A 21,866-nucleotide genomic window follows, 5' to 3' on the forward strand; every position below is an offset into this window, starting at 1 on the left:
GATAATTAACAAGCTTGCTTATAGAAGGACGTTTTTTTGCGTGACAGGATCTTGCAGACAGTAAAACTCAGACTTTAATTTCCCGCCGTTCCTGGATTTTATTACCTGCAAGATCCTAAAGCCCATAAAAACATGGCTCGATTAAACAAAAACGAATTTTTATCTTCTGTAGAGATTCCAATATCAGTTTATTGTTTGTTTTGAAGAGTATACGGAACACGTATGTTGATTTTATGGTTTGTTAAGATTCATATTATACATAAATTGAATTGAAATATATTTCTTAGTATATTACTACCAGAATGAAGACAGGCTTTAAAAGTGGATGAATACCAACTTGACTAAAATAAATTACTAAAATATAACTAAATTAGTATTAGTTCTATTTGAGCAACTGCTAGACATGTAGATACAAATAAATAATAATGTACCCAACTACATGCCACAAAATCACAATCATATATATATATATATATATATATATATATATATATATATATATATATATATATATATATATATATATATATATATATATATATATAGGAATTAAGTATGAGCCTCTCAGTTTTCTCTGTAAACTGTAGCCTGTTGAGTTTTGAAAAATTAGTGGAAGTTGAAATGCAAAAAAGAATCATTTCGGGTAGAACCGGAAACACTGATAAAGCGAAAATATTTTTAAAATTTCAAAACAATATCTATGTATGTATATTTTTAAAAGAAGTATGGCACAGTTAACAATCTGTGTTTAATAAAATTGTCAACGTGCTCGCTGATAAGATGATTTGAAGTGTGCATCCACGTCCAATATATAACACCGGTAACTATCGTCGACAACTGCAAAATCAATTATGCGTAGATTGCTGACTGTTCTATTTGTTTCAGTCGCGGTAAGTCACACAAATTTTATAGTTCGGTATGTGATGGCTTTTCGCAATTAATGATGATCGTGAAATTATGACGAACCGAATGTTTGTAACGAAACCTAACCAAAACTAACTAATTTTAAAGCTTTCCGCTATTAGCGGAACCAAATCCTTCTAGTCCTTTTTTTCTAGCTGGTTATCTACTATTACAAAATATATATGATAGATAATAAATCTCTATGGCGTTAAACTTATTGATTGCACAAAAATTAAACAGTAAAAAGGGGTTATTTGACGTAAATAGAGAACAAAATACAAAACAACAGCTTATGCCATGCACACACAGTGAATGCCCGTAGGGTGACAGGCTTCAGCGAGCGTTGTGCGTGCACGGTGGCACCCTCTCACCGATCGTCGCTGGTTACTTGCCGAACTACGGTCCAGAATCGCGCTGCCCATTATGGAAACGGCCAGGAGCGCGAGTGTTGACCGACTGGTGATGCTAACACTATTAATCGGTCAAAATATTATTACTAAAATATTTTTTCCTGTTTGCATGAAAATGGTTTCTTTAATACAAAAACATTGTGTTTAAAAGTTTTGAGAGATCGGTTGATGGTTGATTGAAATGAAAATTAATGTCACTCAAAATTCAAGTGGGATATTTTTTATTTGTTTGTCTTGGCTATTTATCGACAATGTTGTTTGATGGAGAAGCGACTATTATTTACGCCTGCTGCTTCGTTATTGTTTTGACCCTGCGCTTTTCGTTTTCAGCTGGCGGCAGATCTAATCGTCGATCTTCCCGATGGCAGAATTCAAGGTACCGTGATCACCAACGAGAACAAGAGCTACTACGCTTACAGAGGAATTCCGTTCGCAACTCCTCCACTTGGCAAGCTGAGGTTCCAGGTAATCATCTTTTTCTACTCCCGTATGTAAAATACCTAATTACACACCGATCTAGCATGCGGGAAGCGTCACTTTACCACGTCAGTTTCGTTTCCCACGAACCCGAACCACTTCGGACATTTACAGGTGTTTCCGAAGATATTTCCCACGCTTTGAATTTTGACGTTTGTCAATTCTGACGGTCATGTCAGTGAATGTATTCATGTTGTTTTGCGAAAATGTACCCAAAACCTATCGCTCGTAGAAAAAGTATAGTATGCAAAACGTTCGGTAAACTTTTTAACTCCCTCGTTTATTAAACACTCGCTCGCTCCGCTCGTGTCAGAAGAACTCGTGAGTCAAATGCCGTTTACCGCACTTGTGGCATAATATACTAATTTTCTACTCCCGTCTATAAAATGCCTAATTACACAACGATCTAGCGTGCTGGAAGCGCCACTTTTCCACGTTAGTTCCGTTTCCCACGAATCCGAACCACTTCGGACATTTCCGGGAGCAATCGGATATTTTTGGAGATTTTACAGCACGCTTTGAATTTTGATGTTTGTCAATTCTGACGGTCATGTCAGTGAATGTATTCGTGTTGTTTGTACCCAAAAACTAATACACCGAAAAATGTTATGCAATATATCAGACAATTTAAATACTACGTGCTATAAGCTATAATTAAAATATAGTGTACTAGTCAGTAAGTAAAGTGACATTGGTAATTTAAGTTTCGGACAGAAATTTTACATACCCTTCGCATGAACTTTAATGGTTTTTACAGTTTTTATATGTACATCTTTCCGAGACCATTTGTACAATTTGAAGGTTAGGACCTGCTTTCTCTTGCTTGCTCTATCCTTGGATGATTTTTCTTCCAATTACAGTCTTTTTCTTTAAATAAACTACTTAATGATCATCAAACTCTTGACTGGAACCTTCGGCACTGTACTAACACACAATAACGCGTTTTACCACAAACCGAAACTCAATTTTACGTACTCGACGCGCGTTTCGCCAACCAAGTTGGCATCTTCTCAGTTTAAAACTGAGTTTTAATCTTCTTCTGAAGATGCCAACTTGGTTGGCGAAACGCGCGTCGAGTACGTCAAATTGAGTTTCGGTTTGTGGTAAAACGCGTTATTGTGTGTTACTTAATGATCAATTGTAAAAGTTAAATAAACAACATAACGTTTTATTTAATCCGTTGTTTTTATGACATATCCAATAGTACATCTCTCTCTGTCTAACGTACACAGTTACAGTTATAAGGATTAAACAATAGCAGAATCGATAAACGAATAGGTTTAATGGCCACTAGTAAATATTTTGTTTGAATGGTAAGAAATTTAGTGATCCGATAATCTGTTATTATTTTTAATTTGTTAAATTGTGATTTTTTCGTGACGGTTGTAGAAAAAGTATAGTACGCAACATGTTTGGTAAACTCTTTAACTCACTCGTTTATTAAGCACTTGCTCCACTCGTGCCAAATAAACTAGTGAGTCAAGTGCCGTTTACCGCACTTGTATAATGTATTGTTACCACTCTAATTGATTTGCAAGTAGTAGTAACGTGAGATTTTCACCCCTAAATTCTGCCATTATTCTTTATAGTTATACTTATACTGTAATTGCAGTAAGAAAGCAGTAATCCAAAAAAAAAAACAACGTAGCCACTTTGCCTTTAACAGAAAATATTAATTAAACTCAACAATAATTATGTTAGCGGCGCAGAACGTTATTTCGAGATATATAAAAACTGCAGGAATAATTTGGAAGACCGGGTGAATAAGAAAGGAAGTTTATAAAATCGTTTCATCGTTTATATTACTCCATTCACTTATTTTTAAGAAAATGTCAAACGACAATAGCCTTCAATTTGACTTATATAACATACTAAGATTCTTAAAAGACAAATATTTTAAGAGTTATTGAGTAGTTCGCTGCTCATACTCTACTGTTGAATTTAAAAATATAATTAATAATAAATAGTTTAATGTTTGTTTGTAGTTTTGACGTTTTCGTTATTCGACACCTGTTTGTTTAATGTTAGACAGCATTCATATTAATGTACTACCTTTCTGGAATGACGTCATTCTTCGTTATTTTTGTTTAAGCTGACGAAGTAAAAAAGCTTTTAGAAAAAAATCATTGCCGTTTCTTTATAACAGTCAATGTCGGTTTTGGTTATGTATCTTTCAGAACATGTTCTTCAAAATTGCCATTGATTTGTTGTGACTCTTTATAAACTTTTGCGAGATGCCCCGAAGATATAATCAGCAATCACAGTGACCTTCCATTTACGATGTAAAATTAGTGTATGGCTGTAGCAGTTTGAACAGGTCGAAAGACAAACTGAATATAATCCAGAAAAGCGACAAGTGAAAGAAATAAATAGTGTCGGGAAAACGTAAATTAACGAAATTTTTGAAAAGTAAGGATTAAAAAAATTGATTGAGAGTGTTAACCAAGAAGTTTCATGAAGGAGAAATTTTAAATTTAGGTAAATTTGCTTCTGTTGATAGTGATTTGTTCAGGAACTGCGCAATAATGATGAAGATGAAAACTCTGTTGACAGTGGTATGGACGAATGTGAGAGATAAACAAAAACAAAGAAATTTTTATTGATATATCTCATATTTTACTTACATGTGATGCCGAAAGTTTTTAAATCCAAGCAGAAAAATTTTTAGCAAACAACTATTGCAACACATTTTAAGCTTCTATTTTATATGAATATTTTGCAATATTTATGTGATATGTATAAATAATAAACCTATATATATCAAGTAATGTTGTAATATCTCTTCAATGTCAATATTTATTTTCATATGTATATTGTTTGTTAAAATTGACTGTCACTGCCTGTATTGTTTCATTTACTGTATTTCTATTTTTTCATCCGCTAGCGAAATAATTAATAAGTATTGGTTTTAAGTGGAAGAAATCGCCATTCCAGGAAGGTAATACGCCAACTTCTTTCTATACAATTTGTGAATTTTTGACTTGTTATTAAAACATGGAAGTACCCAGAGTTTACCAAAATAGAAAAACCATAAATGATACTAATACGAATGTACGCATATGAAAGAATATTAAAAGCATGTAGAAATAATATCAATTATAATGATTTTTTATAAAAGGACTCCTATATTGGGTACAGGTTTCCGGTTAAACGAGTGTGATATTGTTAATAAAGGTAGACACTCTGCAGATAAATGCTTCATAATTAATCAAAACGTCCAATCGTTAGAGAACGCACTTGACAGCATAAATAATATGCTACAAACTAATACGTGTAAATTAGTGTTCGTAACAGAACACTGGAAAACTCTCAAAGAATTAAAAACGTTAGTAATAAAGGACTTCGTCCTGGTAAGTGCCTTTTGTCGAGAACAAAATTTATTGCTCAAAAAATTGGATTTATACGGTGTAAGAGGCAATGTGCTAAAATTGTTTGAAACATATTTACTGGGAAGGAAACAACAAGTAAAAATAACCGAAAATGGTCGGTTGTTAAGAAAAATAGTATGGGCATAGCACAAGATAGTATTTTGTAACAAAGTCAGATGAAGAGAGAGAAGACGAGAGCTATGCGGATGACACCAACCTGCTTGTAGGTGGAAATTGAGGTTAGTGATGAAGGTAACGATATTATTGCAGGGGCTTACGACTAGTTCTTGAAATAAATTGATATTCAACAAAGAATAAACAACTTTAATCAGGTATAGGTGAAACACCACTTGGCATAAGGATGAGTAAATATGAATAATGTGAAGAGCACTAATTTCTTAGGTTTACAAATTACCGAATTTCTTGATTGGTCTGAACAAATTGATTATTTTCTAAATAAATTAAATTCAGGTTGTTGTACAATTAAAATTGTCACAAGATATATGAATATGAATACAATAAAAATGATCTAATTTGCAAACTTTCAGTCGCGCATGAGGGTTGGAATTATTTTTTGCGGAGGTAGTGGTCAACTACAGAAAATTTTCGAAGTTCAAAAGAGGGCTCTTCGTACTTTTAAAAAAACGCAATATAGAGAGAGTTGCAGAGTGTTCAAAGCCGAATAGAAAGGACTTCGAGCTGCAGATAGTTCACGGATATATCACCAGAACCTTGAATGTAAATCACCCTATTCACCGTTCAACCTTAACTGAAAGGAGCCCCTATTACATGTGCCTGAGATTGTATAATAAATTGCTAAATAATGTAAAAGCAATTTCAAATTTAAAACTCTTTAAGTTCACTATAAAAAAAGTTACTAACAGATTTAGAACCTTACTCTTTAGAAGACCTTTTTTTGCTGTAGTCCTTAATTACTGATTAATTATGTAAATGAAATTTGTGTTTGGTATGTTATTTTTATGTAATGTATGTGTAACTCAATGTGAAATATGGTTTATTATTATTATTATTAATACTAACCTATATTAGATATCAATATTGGTTTACATAGGATTATTATTTTTATTATTTTTCAAAAATCGCAACCTCAAAAAATAAATTTTGTGCTCCATTATATTCCACTTGTCATATTTTGATCAAGGATTGGTGGGTAATAAACGCATTTTATTCAGGTTTCTGACCCCTTCAATTAATGTACATTTTTGTTCTCAGGCTCCCCTACCTCCTCAACCGTGGGACGGCATCTTGGAAACGAAGGAATCAAAAGACTGCTGCATTTCCATGACCGAAAACATCCTACAAAACGGCGCGCAGAGTGAAGATTGTTTATACCTTAATGTTTATACTCCTGCGAGAGAGGCAAGTGATTTTAAGTAGTAAATTTTAGGCATTTCTTCTTGTAAGTTTAGAAAACAGCCCAAGTTATCCAAAAGTATGTTCTTCGCGATTATCTTTTCTCTTCTCTTCTTCGTGAAAGGTGAAGTGAAAAGTACCTTTTGGCTAGGGCATAGAGACATCAAGATCACTTACATCAAGCTTACATAAAAGAAGAAAAAAAAATTTATTGGTCTAAAAAACAAATTAAAAACAATGATGGGCAGATAAGTTTATTGGGAAATGATTTTGCTCCCAAACTATAATTTGAAGCTTATATCGACATGACTGCCAAAAAATTATAAACACTATAGTCCATATTTCGTCAAAGGAACTCTTAACAAACCATAGGGCCAAACGCGTATGCTTTTAAAGCTTCACTCTTGTATTTTTCAAGCAATATTACAGAAGCGTAATAAAAAATAGAGCAACTAAGTTGCTACTGCAAATAAGACCTGTCATGAACCATACCAATTTAAAACTAGAATTAAGGACTCAACCCGAAGATGTCCTCAACTATTTGTTGATATACGATTAAACTTATAGTTTAATTTTTTAAATAGTTAGAAAAAGTACACACTGGTCAATTTAAGGTGCTCCTATGCTTTATCTCAATAACTGCGACACTGAGTAAAAAAAAATAATTTCAAAAAGTCTAAGTATACATTTTATTTATAATATTTTTATGTATACAAGGTGTTCCAATAAAATAGAACACTATTTTATTGGATTTGGAATTTAAATTTGTACCATCTCATAGCTTTTATTACAAAAGTCGATATTTTTTCTGCAACAATTCGTATATTTTATTTTTAATCAAGCCAAACCTAAATATTATCCTTTTCGAAATAAGTTTTTTAAGCATTGATTACGTAAATTCGATATAAAATCTACAGAAACAGGGTCGGATAAGTGTTTATATGTGGTGTGGCATTATACTTGATCGAATAATAGGCCCAGTATTTTATGACTTTGTTCTGAATGGTGAGAGATATTTAAATTTTCACGAAATTTCCATTAATTCATAATCTGCCATCTAATATTAAAGGATATTATATAAGTTTTCTTAGATTTATAATAAAATACAAGAGTTGGTGCAGAAAGTTGGCCATAATTTCAAATTTTTGTTATAAAAACTGTATATATGAAATGGTACAGAATTAAATCCCAAACTCAATATAAGTGCTAAAAACACGACGATCCATATTTAAACAATGATTTTTTTTATTGGAAAAAAAAACATTTTTTGATGGTCATTTGTGATCACCGTAGGTCAAAGCATTAAATATTAGCCACGTCCATGCATCCATAACAAAAATTCCTAGTTTTAGTTTTCAAGTGTACAAAAACACATTTTTCCAAACACCTGTTTTTCCACAAAAGTTTTTTTTTCAAAAACTACTCAAAATTTCGTATAATGTGTAGAGACAAAAAATATTCGAAATAAAGTCAATAATTAGTAATTTAAAAAATATTCTTAGCATTGAAGTTGGCATATTAAAACACCCTGAAATACATGAAAATATTTGTATTAATTTTTTTTCCTCAGTGCTGCACTTATTAAGGTAAGGTATGGGAGCATCTTAAATGCATCACCTTGTACAATAATCTCATCGAACATCAAAGTACTTCTCTATTTTTACCAATTTAAATGCGACTAATGGGTATTGGCATAGCTTTGCATAGCTTTAAATTAATATATATATATATATATATATATATATATATATATATATATATATATATATATATATATATATATATATATGATGACACTATACTCCGGGATATCATCCGTTCGCTCGTTGAACTCCGACTGGAATCCTGCATCCGACTGGAATCCTGCAAATCCTGCATCCGACTGGAATCCTGCAGACGTTTCGCCAAAATCTCACTTGGCATCTTCAATGCTTCGAACACGGAGCGCGAGCATTGAAGATGCCAAGTGAGATTTTGGCGAAACGTCTGCAGGATTCCAGTCGGATGCAGGATTTGCAGGATTCCAGTCGGATGCAGGATTCCAGTCGGAGTTCAACGAGCGAACGGATGATATCCCGGAGTATAGTGTCATCACATTTTTCCATCCGTGAATCAATACGTGAGAATATATATATATATATATATATATATATATATATATATATATATATATATATATATATATATATATATATATATATATATATATATATATATATATATATATATATATATATATATATATATATATATATATATATATATATATATATATATATATATATATATATATATATATTTTTTTTTTTTTTTTTTTTTTTGGTATATTGGAAACACCAATATAGTTTGACTTAAGCATATTGATCTTACTTTGCGATTAGGACTAGGTAACGTTTTCTCAACTCTTTTTAGATCTCTGAAAAATTGCCCGTAATGCTCTGGATATACGGAGGTGGGTTCCTTAGTGGGTGCGCAGAGGACGACACAACTGGACCCTACCGTTTCTTAGACGAAGACGTCATAATCGTCTTTGCCAACTATAGACTGGGATTGTACGGCTTCTTGTCCACCGAAGACGACGTCGTTTTGGGCAATGCAGGACTGAAGGATCAGCTCCTGGTCATGAAATGGATCAAAAACAATATCGGTTTGCTGGGCGGAGATCCCGACAAACTGACCATATTTGGGACTAGCGCTGGTGGGATTTCAGTAGGGGCGCACGTCGTAAACACCAAAGCTGCGGGTCTCTTTAGCGGGGCCATTTGTCAGAGTGGCTGTTCGTTGTTTTACGAAGGAAGTATAAATCAAGTTAACGCGAGACAAGCCGCTTACGAATACGCGAAGTACGTAGACCCTACAATTTCTGAGAAAAACACCTCTACAGAGATTCTGGAGTTTTTGCAAAGCGTTCCGGCGGAAGTGTTGACGCCTGCTTTTAACGTAAACAAGCAGGTAAGTGCAGGTATAGAATAATCAAGCAGTCTAAAGTCACGTAAAAATATAAACAATATCTAGGCACATTACTCAAAGCAAAGCATATAAATCTTCTGAATTCCTCTTACTTCGGGTGTTTATAAATAAAACTCACTGACGTTTCGCGAATCATCCTGTTGGCTTCTCCAGAGCTAAACTGAGACTGTCTCACATTCTATTATATATGGAAACGCTACGTTGATGATACTTTTGATATTTGGCATTCTTAAATATTCTATGTGAAGAAAACCTCTACGCGCAGGCCGATACCTTAATGCATTGTCACATCACCATCCAACCCAAAAATCATCGGTTATCAACTCTTTTGTTTACAGAGCCATAAAACCCAGAATTAAAACACCTTACCTCCGCTCTTCTCTCTAATAATTTCCACATTGGAGATATTAAGCTTTCCATTACAAAATACACTTCATATTTGGTACTGTTGTCCTTCTTTAAGAAATGTGACTTCATTCAGATATGACAAAGGACATTGATGTGTGTGTTTCACGTGTTTGTGGTGCTCCCAATAAGTTCGTATATTTGTACTGGTCTAGGGGTTCTATCCAGATGAATTTTTGTAAGTGGTCGTATATGCAAAGGGTGAGCGATAATATTACGCTATAGTTGAAGTAGTAATGGTAGAAATTTAGTTTCATTATCGTCGATATCGCATACAAGGCGATAAAGAGACTTAGACCAACGGTTGTTCGAATAGAGCAAAACTAAACTTCAGAGATATGATTGATACAATTGATCACGAATTTAAAAAAGAATTGTTTGATTTAATATCTAAAGCTAACGAGAAACAAACAGAGGATATCAAAAGGGACATAAAAGCGGAGATAGAAACTTATATAGATGAAGTCAACGCGAAGATCGATAACTTAAATGACGAGACCGAAAAAGTGAAAGTGGGAAAACTTGAAAGAAAAATAGGAAAAATTAATGTCTTTGGCCAAAATGAGAACCTCTTGGCAAGTACAGTCGCTAAGCTAAATTTGTTATTACAAACTGAAAGAGATATAAATAATATTTAGCAAAAGTGAACGAGCACCAATATTTATCGAATTTCTTTCTTTTTTACGAAAGACTCTGTTGTTTAAACACGCTACAACACTGAAGGGTACTGGGGTATCCATCGGGAACGACCCTTCATCTGAAGATCGCGCCGAGCAAAACACTTTGGTGAAGTCAAACTCTTGACTGGAACCTTCGGCACTGTACTAACACTAACCCAAGTTTCGGTTTGTGGTAAAACGCGTTATTGTGATTTTGGTGAAGTATTTGTAATTAGCCAAACAGCTAAAATCAAAGAATTTCAACTGGTTGTTGCCGAAAGCACGTTTACAGCAAACGAACTGGAAGATATTGAGAATTGAAGATTCTGAAGACGACGACTTACCCAGGGGAGGAAAAAGCCTCTGGAAATTCAAAAAATCGAACAGGCTACGAGGTCGACGATGAGAAGAAGACAATTTATTCGCCATTTAAGGTTGCCTTACGGTTAGATTACATCTGGAAAGGAAGTTAAGATAGGAAGCTACGCTCCTACTTGGCCTTATGATGGATGGGCTCTCCCTCCCTCGGACCAGGGAGCTGCTTAGACTGACCAGAAGGGAATGTAGAGCACTAACAAGGGCTTAGGAGACATGGTTGCTTGCTAGGCATTGGAGACAACCAATAGTGCAGGTGGTGCATGGAAGGGGAGGAGACTCCGTATCATATTTTCACCGAGTGCTCTGCTTTGACATGGGCAAGATTTGCCTTCGGAACGGCCCTGATCGATCCGGACTCAGTGCACGGTATTGGGCTAAAAGAGTTATTCTATAGGAGGAGCGGCATTCTGGACGCCTAGCGCGGTCTGGGGGCACAACCAATAACAATACCAATACCACTACCTACTTGGCCTTTTGTAAATTTACATCGAAATAGAGTCGTTATTATTATTATCAATATATAATGGTATAAGGGATAATACATATTATTATCTACCGAAACGGTTTAGATACGAGGCGTATACAAACCGTATCGTTGACAAAGTGGTCCATGTTATAATAGAGTTGTTCCTAGGCTTCACTCATTCGGTCTTACAAGGTTTCATACATACGGGATTTTTGAGTACGCAGGAAATGTTCAGCACTCAACTTAGTATTGGTACGTTGTGAACGATGTGAACGTTAATTTTCGTATGTAAAGTAAAGTAAGGTAATTGGGCAGGCTTCGTAAATTTGATCTTCCATATGTTTTTTTGGTATATTGGTACACATGTCCCTAACGTATGTTCACAGTTTCACAACTTTTTTTTTTTTGAGACAGAAGTGTGACTTTCTGTTATCGAAAAAGAATGGAACAAAGAATACAAAACACTTGAAATGTTGCTAACGGCATCCGGTGAATTCATTTTGAGTAAAAAAAAAAATGTTTATAAGTGGAACAAGCTGTTTTAAGATGGCTGAGAGGACCTCGAAGACACCCCACACAATAACTGATGAAAGCATTGAAGAAATGGCTCGTGCCATGCAATTTTTTCCGAAGTTTTGGACATGAAACGTGTAGCAGCAAAATTTGTTCCGAAACTGCATCCCAAGAGCTGTTAAACGACATCAATGATGATTCTGATATGCTCAAAAAGGTGATAACTGGTGACGAATCATGGGTATATGGTTATGACATCAAAACCAAAGCCCCGTTGTCCGAATGGAAGAAACCAAAATGGCAAAGACCGAAAAAAGCACGTCAAGTGCGATCAAATGCTTACTGTTTTCATTAATTATCTTGGCTTAGTATATCAAGAATTCTTACCACAAGATCGTACGGTCAATAAAGAGTATTAGTTTGAAGATATGGGCCGTTTAGGAGAAGCAATACGAAGAAAACTTCCTGAATTGTGGGAGAATAATTCATGGATTTTGCATCACGTTGTTTGTGTCTAACTGTTTGGTCAAAAGCAATACCAGAATCATACCGCATCCACCATATCCACCGGGTATGGCTCACTGCGACTTTTTCCTGTTCCCAAATCCGAAGAAACCCATCAAAGTAAGGAGGTTCGGAACGATTGAAGAGATAAAGAAAAAATTGCTCTAAGAAATCAAGGCTATACGAGAAAGTGCTTACCAGAATTGCTTCGAAGATTAAAAAAAAAACGTTGACACATCTGGGAGAGAGCGGGATTACTTTGAAGGAGACTACATTAATTTTGATAAATAAATAAATACTTTCCGATTACACCTCGTACTCGTATCAAATATGTTATACAAAATGTGCTTAGAATTGTCAGTAGTCAGTCAGTTCCGTAAAAAAAAACTTGGCCTTCTGACACTATACACTATACTTCCTCGTATTATTAAAAATATTAGCTATTTTTTAGTGTTTTCTATTTATTAAAAGGAATAACCTGTTTCATCTTATAGACAGGATTGGTCGTCGAGGTCGAACACGAAGATGCCTACATCACAAATCTTAGTTTTCCCGTACTGGAGTCTGGGAATTTCAATCAGGTTCCTTTGATACTGGGCACTTCTTCAGCGGAATCTCTTACATTCTTTGCCGTTTTAGGAGGTAAGTTTTTTTGAAGTCTTCGTTGGTTCCAAATTTTGTATAATCTATATATCCATATATATCCAAAAAAACACCAGCGTTTAAGCAATCACTCACTGATCGAAGTGAAATTTACAGCTAACGCTAAACACAATACTTTAGTTCTTAAATGCTAATTTTTGAAACTGATTTTGTGGAAGTGGAAGTACGTAAGTCAATTTTATTTTTTTTTGAGTATTCGCTAAACTACACATTCTGAAATAGGGTTCTCAGTTGAAACTGCAATTGAAAATGCTACTAGAGATAAAAAAAATCAATATCATATTGAATAAATACAAAAAAGAACGTTACTGCAGATTTCTACCTTCTTGATTCTAGTGTTTCATAACGAAATTTTTAAAGTACTGTTTAATATGACTGTCAAAATTGACAATCGTCGAAATTCAAGAGGTGCGGTAATATCTAAGAAAATAATTAACATATGCGTTCCTCGTACTGGTTTAATTCGAATATAATATACAATATAAAAAAGAAAGCTGCATATCACAAAAGGTTCAGAAGTACGGGTAATCCCTCAGGATCGCAAAATTTTAAATGCATTGGGTGGAAGATCTGAAATTAGGGACTGCTATAAAAGCTATCTACTAAAAAAGATCCTAAAAATTTTTGGTCTGGAGAGAAATCTCAGGTGTACCGAGTTATATGAACTTTAACGGCACTATGTTACATACTCGGCAACATATACTCAACTCTGTTGTTGTTTTCGACAGTCATTTTCTCAACAATTTTAATGGTATTAGTAATTCACACCACTCTGAAAATATAGACATAAAGATGCTCTCCGGATGTCAGGTCAAAAAAGCTCTTAAATTAATTAACCGTAAATTTACACTGAGTCCAGATTTAATTTTAGCAATCCTTATACACTGCAGGCTTATACAAGACTCGCGTTTTGTTCTGGCTAGACCACTGGTAATACTTTTTAATCTCTTGAATCGACCAAAATAATAGCGCTATTTCCCTTATCTGCAATTTCTGTAATGTTTTGGAATCTCCCAAATATTTTATGTCTCTAACTAACCAAATAGTACATCAATAATATGGTTTTTTTAAAGCAAAATCCACCATTACCGATTTAATGATTATGGTCTCAGTTATTTCTGAGGCTGTTGATGGAGGTTTCCAAATGGACGTCATGTCATATATCTCGATTTTTCAAAATCGCTTGATTGCCTAGATTAGGTAATTGAATTGGTCCTTAGATAATAACTTGCAACCTAATACAGCCAAGCGTAATGTAGTCTCTTTTACCACCATGAGTGCAGCTGTGGAATATGATAAAACTCTCTCCCGTTCTAACACTTTTTGTTACTTGGGAGTACTATTCGACTTGAAATTATCCTTTGTTTCTCATGTTTTTTTCTCCTGAGTAAAAATATCATATTATTAGCCTGGAAAACATTCAGCGTAGTTTTTGATGTATGGTATAAGTTGGACGGACTATTTCCCCCACGAGGGTTTTCACATACAATATTAAAATTTTAAATAAAAACTTGTATGATTGCTCTGACCTATTACGTAGAATAAATTTTCTAGTATCTCAGTTTTCTCAATGTGCTCCAAGTACGATGATCGACACGATTTGGACTTTTCTTGGCAATCTATTACTGCCTCATAAATTATAATTATTAATCTCAGTCTTTTCCCATTCTCTTGTTTTTTATTAGAGTTAATGTTTATGTTAGGCTAGAATTTAGGTTACGTTGCGTCATGTCATCATTACTTGTCGAGAGAGAAATCTGTAACTATTAAATACTTTGTAGCACAACCTTGTTACTTGATCTTCATGTCTGTTAGGTAGACTTCTTTAAATAAATAAATAAATAAGTAAATAAATAAATAAATGTCAATACTTTGTCATTTTAGGTGAATTACTCATCAGGGCAATGGCGGCAGCCTACGATGAAAATTCTGTTGCCATCTTACCAGCCGATTTGGTACTACTGCCAGGTACTAACGCGACGGAGGTCGTTTTGATGATGAAGGAAGCGTACGTTGGTCCAAATGGAACATTCAGTGAAAATTTAGCTGCCGTTGTAGACGTAAGTAAGATTGGACTAACTTTTCAGCAGACTAATTTATTTATGACTTAAACTCGTTAGAATTAGAAGACGCTCAAAATTTTCGCCTTAAGTCAGAAACAGTTCTTTTAAACGATTCCGTATAATTGGAAAATCTTTTAAGTCTGAGTAAATTTTTATGAGAACTTAATGACGTTATGATAGGCGATGCAATGGTGCAAGATAAGGAAAGAGCTGAAAAAATTGAATAACGGAAAAACTTCGGGACCGAAAGACATTCCCATCGGGTTGACGAAACAGGGACCAGAAATGGTGATCATGTAATAATTATAAAAGGAGAAATATAACTAACTCTTTGGGAAAGTTGAGAAGGAGGATAGAAGCGGGATATTCGGATATTCGGATATTCGGATATTGAGGAACAGGACGGCTTCCCAGCGGGAAGGTCTCGTACAGGCAATATCTTCACTCTCCAGTAAATGCAAGAAAAACGAAAAACTCGAAACCTGCCAACGCATCTGGTTTTTGTACTAGACAGTACCGTTCTATTGACACCCTCAATAAGTCTGATATCAGCAAGACATAAATTAAGTGTTCATCATTTGTAACTTTGTTATAAGTGGTGATACAAAGCCAGATAAATTAGCAACGTAGTAGCATTTTTTCACTGATTACGAATATAGGGTTTCATATTTTTATATTTTTTACTTGTTCTTAAATCACCAACAGAACAAAAAAGGGCATATTACTCAATATTAGCCCAAAATTGAAAATAACTAAACCTTTCGTTTTTAGATGGCTATGAGTGGTTGTGAAATGCAACTCCATTTTTCTTTTATTGTCTTATCTGAGCGTAAGAAAGATGAAAATAGGAAAATAGAAAAAGAACTATTAACATCCTTTAAATAACCCCACAGAAGAAATCAAATGGGGTTATGTCTGATGACCTAGGAGGCCAAGGAATAGGTCCATTTCTAGCCATTTAATTAATGTTGAAAATGTTTCTCAAAAGTTACTTATTAGGTCAAGCTTATCCAGTAAACAATATAACATTTCATTAATAATTGCAATGTACCGCTCCCCACCAACTAACAATGCGAGAACCAATTATTCCCCACCAAACATTAATGCGGAAACGTTTACCTCGGCGATGTACTAGCAAGAAAATTTCTCTTGACCAATGATGGTGATTTTTTTGGATTATAAATTCCAGAATTTGAATATTTTGATTAGGCAGTTCGCAAAATACACCGTAAATTATGCATGTCTTCTCTCTGCATCTCCTGCAAAAAGCAGCTGAGATGGTCGGAATTTATTCACAGTTTCCTTCAAATTATGCACCTCTTCAGTTATAATTGTTTTTTCATTTACTTATAAATAGCATTCTAAAATGTCACACTTTTCTTCATGTTTAAAAACCATTTTTGGAAAAGTGATAGAGTAAAATTAATTTAAATAATCAAGAGTTTTCTATTTGGCATGACTGTCATTATCAAATTTTTTGAACAATTTTTTCTGCGCCTTTATCGAATCGAATAGGAGACGAAAAAAAATTATAATAAATGAGGACGTGGAAATTGGTGTTATCATTATTGTTTCTCACCCCCAAATAAAACAATAAAGCTCATAGCCAACTAGTTCCAAAGAGAAATGTGCTAATATTGGGTATGACCTTTTTTTTTCCTAAGCACTACATTCGATTGTTTTCACCATGCCACTAGTTCGCTAACATTTCGTTTAGATCAGCCGGTATACATTATTCAAAATGTACATTCAAGAAGCTTTCTGCAATGGGCGATAAAAATGGGAACCCTATTTTTCGCAGATTACCAGGCAAAATTGCAGGGCAAAAATGGAGTATAGGTGAAGGATGGAAATCAGACGACTACAGAAACGTGAAGAGTAAAAATATGTGGGAAGTAAAACAGTCAACGACATAAAAACAAAATACAACAAGTTTAGACAACTGTTCAGATTCCCTTTAAAAACACAAAACAATATACATCCCAACTTATTGTTCGGAGTGTAAATGACAAAGAAAAAAATAGATACAGGTGAAATGGACTATCATTTGGAAAGGCATTAAGCACTATTTTACTGTTCTTATATATATATATATATATATATATATATATATATATATATATATATATATATATATATATATATATATATATATATATATATATATATATATATATATATATATATATATATATATATATATATATATATATATATATATATATATATATATATATATATATATATAGACAAATCAAAACTAACCAGATTATAAAGTTCCATTAGGGTGCTACTAACAAAATCACAATAAAAGACAGTAAAATAGTGCAAAGTAGGCCCTGACGGGAACAGACACTGTAAAGTACCTGCAAAATATTTCAAAGTGGGCTTTGACTAAAACAAATGCGATAAAGGCGCTTAGGTTTCGGTGAATTTCTTTGCTGTTTGTCAGTATCTTGGGCGTGTTTAAAAAGTTTTGGTTACTTTTACGACAATGCCGAGGCATAACTTGTTTTCTGTCATCTGGACCAACGTACGTTTCGTTACTTAGAGACTCTTCCATTTTGCCATGTATGGGACACCTAGTATAAATCTTTTCCGAACTGGAGCCAAAATTTTTTAGCGTGAGCGAGCTAGATAAAAATAATATTTCGAGGAAACAAAAAATAAAAAAGAATAACGTTGGAAAGTATTAAGCAAAAATGATTTGAAACATTGAATATAAAAAATAAAATAAATCTATAAGTTCTGCATTTTTTTAATTATATCTCCCAAAATGTGTTTTCAGTTATCCACCGACATTTTGTTCATGAAGTCAACTTTGAAACAGGCGGAAATGCAATCGAAATTTAGCCCCGTATACCATTATATATTTTCTTTCGAAGGATTCGAAAGTCCGTTATTTCCAAAGATCGAAGGTAAGCGTATAGGCCGAAACTTTTTTTGTACAATTTCGGTAATTGAATTGTTACGCTTCAGGGGCGGGAAAAGCGGGACACGGAGAAGAAGGTCCGTATCTTTTTAACTCAAATCCATTGGTCGAGGATCGAGATATTTTGCTCAGCAAGCAGATTGTCAGACTATGGAGTAATTTTGCAAAAACATTGTAAGTATCGATTCTTGTTTTGTTTGTTTCTGTTAGTGGAAACTTTTTTTACACAAATTACTTTATATGAAAGCTATTAGTGCGACTGAAAATTTATTTTTTAACAGCTATTTTCCAATTGGGCATAGTTTATTATAAAACGCAGATGAATCGATAGTAATTGAATATTTTACTGTTATTAAAATTGCTCTTTTATTTAGATTGCGCTAAAACGGTTTTATTGATAACGACAACTTGTTAATAAATGTTTAATACATCTACTCACTGGAAAAAAAACATCAATATGTTTAATCATATGTTTAATTTAAATATTAACATTTTGAATTGAAATGGGGTGGCTTTTACTTGATGAAAATTTATTTAACACAAAAAATACTCAGATTATGACAGTAATTTATTGGTTTGTTGGTTGTTGTTCATGACAGCCGTTTCGGCAACACCTTTATCATATTATGACAATATTCCGACAATATTTAATTTTATTTATTTATTTCAAATTAACAACGGAGACACATTTAAATCGAATTGGTCAATAAATAATGGATTGGAATATCTTATTTTGTTCATCTCTATAGCTTCCGACAAATTTAGTTTTTTTTGCTTTTTGATTTCATAATAATTGAAATCACTCTCTTCAATACAAAGTGGCTACCTTTTAACCTTTTATCCACAGACTACTTACTATACAAGTTTCCATAAAAAGAAAACGAAAAATAATTAAATATTATAAAATAAAATGGCTAGAATCCTTCTTTGATAGATAAAATTATAACTAAAAAACAGATAAACAAATAACTCTGAACTCTATCTATCCCATATGAAACACCGAACACAGAATTTATTTGACATTAAATACAAGAACCTAGCAAGAAAATTTCGAAACATCTATCTAAATTTGGTCTTCATTGGGAAATATTTTAAAAAACTAAATCACAAAAAACTCAAAAATCCAGAGTCTACAAGAAATGAGGATATTGACTAATAATTTATATCGGACAAACAGGTAGATCATTTAAGAAACGCAAAAGCGAACATAAAAGAACGTATAAAAATATAAGTTCGGATACCATTCATTTAAATTCGGAAATGCACAAGTTTGACAGTAATTTTGATATTTAACATATTGAATCAAAAAGCAAAAAACTATTACTTAATGACCAATTGGAGTGAAAGGGATCTCAACTGTTAAATTTAAATTTATATATTTTATATATACAATCATATTTTCTATTCGATAAATGTCGAAACAGGTGCCATAAAACAATAAATAGCTGTGAAAATCTGTTTGTCCTAATTTAATTGTCCTATGTAATATGTATTTAATGTATGGATTCTAAAGTTTACAAATCATCTTTAATAATATGCATGGTGATTTAACCACGCATTTCATAAACTCCATCAAACTTGTTGCATAAATTGTATAGTATGCACCACAAACTCTTTTCCGTTTCATCAAATGAGGAAATTGTTCACAACGGTATCTCAAAGTCTAGATGCTGAACTAACCACCAAAGCTGACCGAAGGGGTATTTATTTATTTTCTTTTTCATTTCATTAAACGACAGAATCGCTTGCGCGTTTTTTTTTTTCGGCATCTCGTTTATCCTCGGGACCTTTTCGTAAATCAGGTTAATATTTTCAGAAACCCCACCCCTGACCCAACGGATCCGCTGTTCAACCTCACGTGGCCGCAAGTTACGCCGACAAATATTCAGTATTTCGATTTCGACGATCAAATCGCAGTGAGGCCGAACAAAAAAGAGAAGGAAATGGCCATGTGGAACAAAGTTTATTATACGTATGGTCAGCAACCGTTTATCGGGTTTTGATTTTTTCGAAAAATATACGAACTGAATTAAACATTGGCTTATCGAATGCCGGAAATGTAAAATCCCACACTCGTTTACCCAGAATGGAAGAAAAAAAAACATTGAGCAAACAAGCCATTTATATATGAGGCTTAAGGCCATTTTCATCTTTTATCAAGATGACACTTGTGACATTTATCATTTATGCTGAACTGTCAAAAAAATAAATCGGTATTTAAATATGTTTGGAACATTCGAAAATTTTGTATCACATACATTTTCAAAATAATATAAATATTGAAAATCCTAATTTTGAAAGTAACCTAAGTCCACTTTTTATTGACGATGTGGAAAGTGTCCAAAGCAGTGATGAAGGTAGTTTAAATTACGTTTTGATATTAAACTGAAATTTAAAAAATAATATTTAATTTTTGTTAAACAGAGGAAGAAGGAGTAATTGAGAATGAGAATTTACAAAAAAGCACTTTCAAAGAAGGATTCCGCGAACACAGAAGTGTTCAGAAAATTCGTAAAATTTTGCGGAATTCGGGGAAATAATACGATACACAATCGGGAAAAATTATTCCTGCGAAAGTTTTTCAAAGTGAAGATTGCCAACGCCGAAAAGACTGCTTGAAAAATTTAAATGAAACAGAAAGAAAACGTATTTTCGAAATGTTTTGGAAGTAAGGAGACTTTAATAGATAAAATATATTGCTATAGGAAGTGACGCAGTGTTGTAAAAGACGCCAGAGAAACGGAAAAGGTTCATGTAGAAATGAGAGTATTACGTATTGGTTAAATTCTAAAACAGGCAAAGTTGCTGTTCATAAAAAATTCTTTTTGGGTACTTTTCAAATAAGCGAAGGATAATCGAAACGTGTATTAAAATCTAAACACGTTGGCAACGATTTCCATGGGCGTTTGCCTGGATCGTTGAGAAAAATATGTGATTAAGAAAATATGATTTTTCAAAACCATATTAATAGTTTCCCGAAATTTGAATCCCATTCATTCTGAACTTTTTTGTTCTATCACACACAATTCTAGTAGCTAAACTTAAGCAATGTGAAATGTAAGAAAGTTATGAAAAGTGTGATATCGTAAAACACAGGGGCAGCCAATGAACTTTATTTCGATACCTGCCACTAAATCAAGAAGCTTTTAGTCATTTAGTATAGAATTTTATTGTGTCATCTTAAAGAAATCTGGCATTCAAATTATTCTATACATTCTCACATATTATATTGTATCACAATTTGCTGACCTGCTCTGCCCCAACAGGAAAAGAGAAGTCATTGCATAACGTGCAAAATCTTTGTTTGAGATTTGCATACAATTTATGGAAATGTAAATATATAAGCCTTTACAGATTCGAAATGGTTGAAAAGTCAAGAGACATTCATTTCTGTTGTTCGTTATAGAAAATTTTCAAATACCTACCCGCCAGCCTTGATAATTGTTCTTAAAGGTGCACGAAGATATTATTATTATTATTATTATTATTATTATTATTATTATTATATGACGTTTGACAGCAGTCGCCGGTTGTTGATGTTTAGAGAGAAAGAAACTTTTTGGCTTCTTTAAGTTCAGCCGGCAGAGACTACTATCAACTTATTAGCGTAGTATTGTCCATGCGATTTTAAAAGTTCCTGATGAATATATTTGAAGATCTGGTCATGTCGTTGGACATATATAGAGTGGTCGAAAATCGAAAACTAACCAAAACTATTAGTGCTTCAGTTTCACCTTTTATCCGTCCATAGGTTGCAGTTTACTTAGTGTCGGTCTGGCAA

At 33.5% G+C, this 21,866-nt stretch overlaps 1 protein-coding gene across 1 annotated transcript; it reads left to right on the top strand.

The window, feature by feature from the left end:
* The first annotated feature begins 832 nt into the window (after window positions 1-832).
* Window positions 833-20,119, top strand: LOC132706689 (juvenile hormone esterase-like). The gene is made up of 9 exons (XM_060678168.1): window positions 833-890; window positions 1,644-1,778; window positions 6,392-6,538; window positions 8,945-9,484; window positions 12,922-13,069; window positions 14,975-15,150; window positions 17,942-18,071; window positions 18,133-18,259; window positions 19,902-20,119. Exons 1-9 carry the CDS (start codon window positions 852-854, stop codon window positions 20,086-20,088), a joined length of 1,629 nt encoding a protein of 542 aa, XP_060534151.1. The 5' UTR covers window positions 833-851; the 3' UTR covers window positions 20,089-20,119.
* The last annotated feature ends 1,747 nt before the right edge of the window (window positions 20,120-21,866 follow it).

The sequence above is a fragment of the Cylas formicarius genome, unplaced genomic scaffold (genome assembly GCF_029955315.1).
Source record: "Cylas formicarius isolate icCylForm1 unplaced genomic scaffold, icCylForm1.1 PGA_scaffold_8__14_contigs__length_24414737, whole genome shotgun sequence".
Classification (NCBI taxonomy): Eukaryota; Metazoa; Arthropoda; class Insecta; order Coleoptera; family Brentidae; genus Cylas; species Cylas formicarius.

Coding starts and splice junctions, on each gene's coding strand:
- LOC132706689 (XM_060678168.1), top strand. CDS start 852: ATGCGTAGATTGCTGACTGTTCTATTTGTTTCAGTCGCG. Junction 891..1,643: donor TTCTATTTGTTTCAGTCGCG/GTAAGTCACACA, acceptor TTTCGTTTTCAG/CTGGCGGCAGATCTAATCGT. Junction 1,779..6,391: donor TTGGCAAGCTGAGGTTCCAG/GTAATCATCTTT, acceptor TTTTGTTCTCAG/GCTCCCCTACCTCCTCAACC.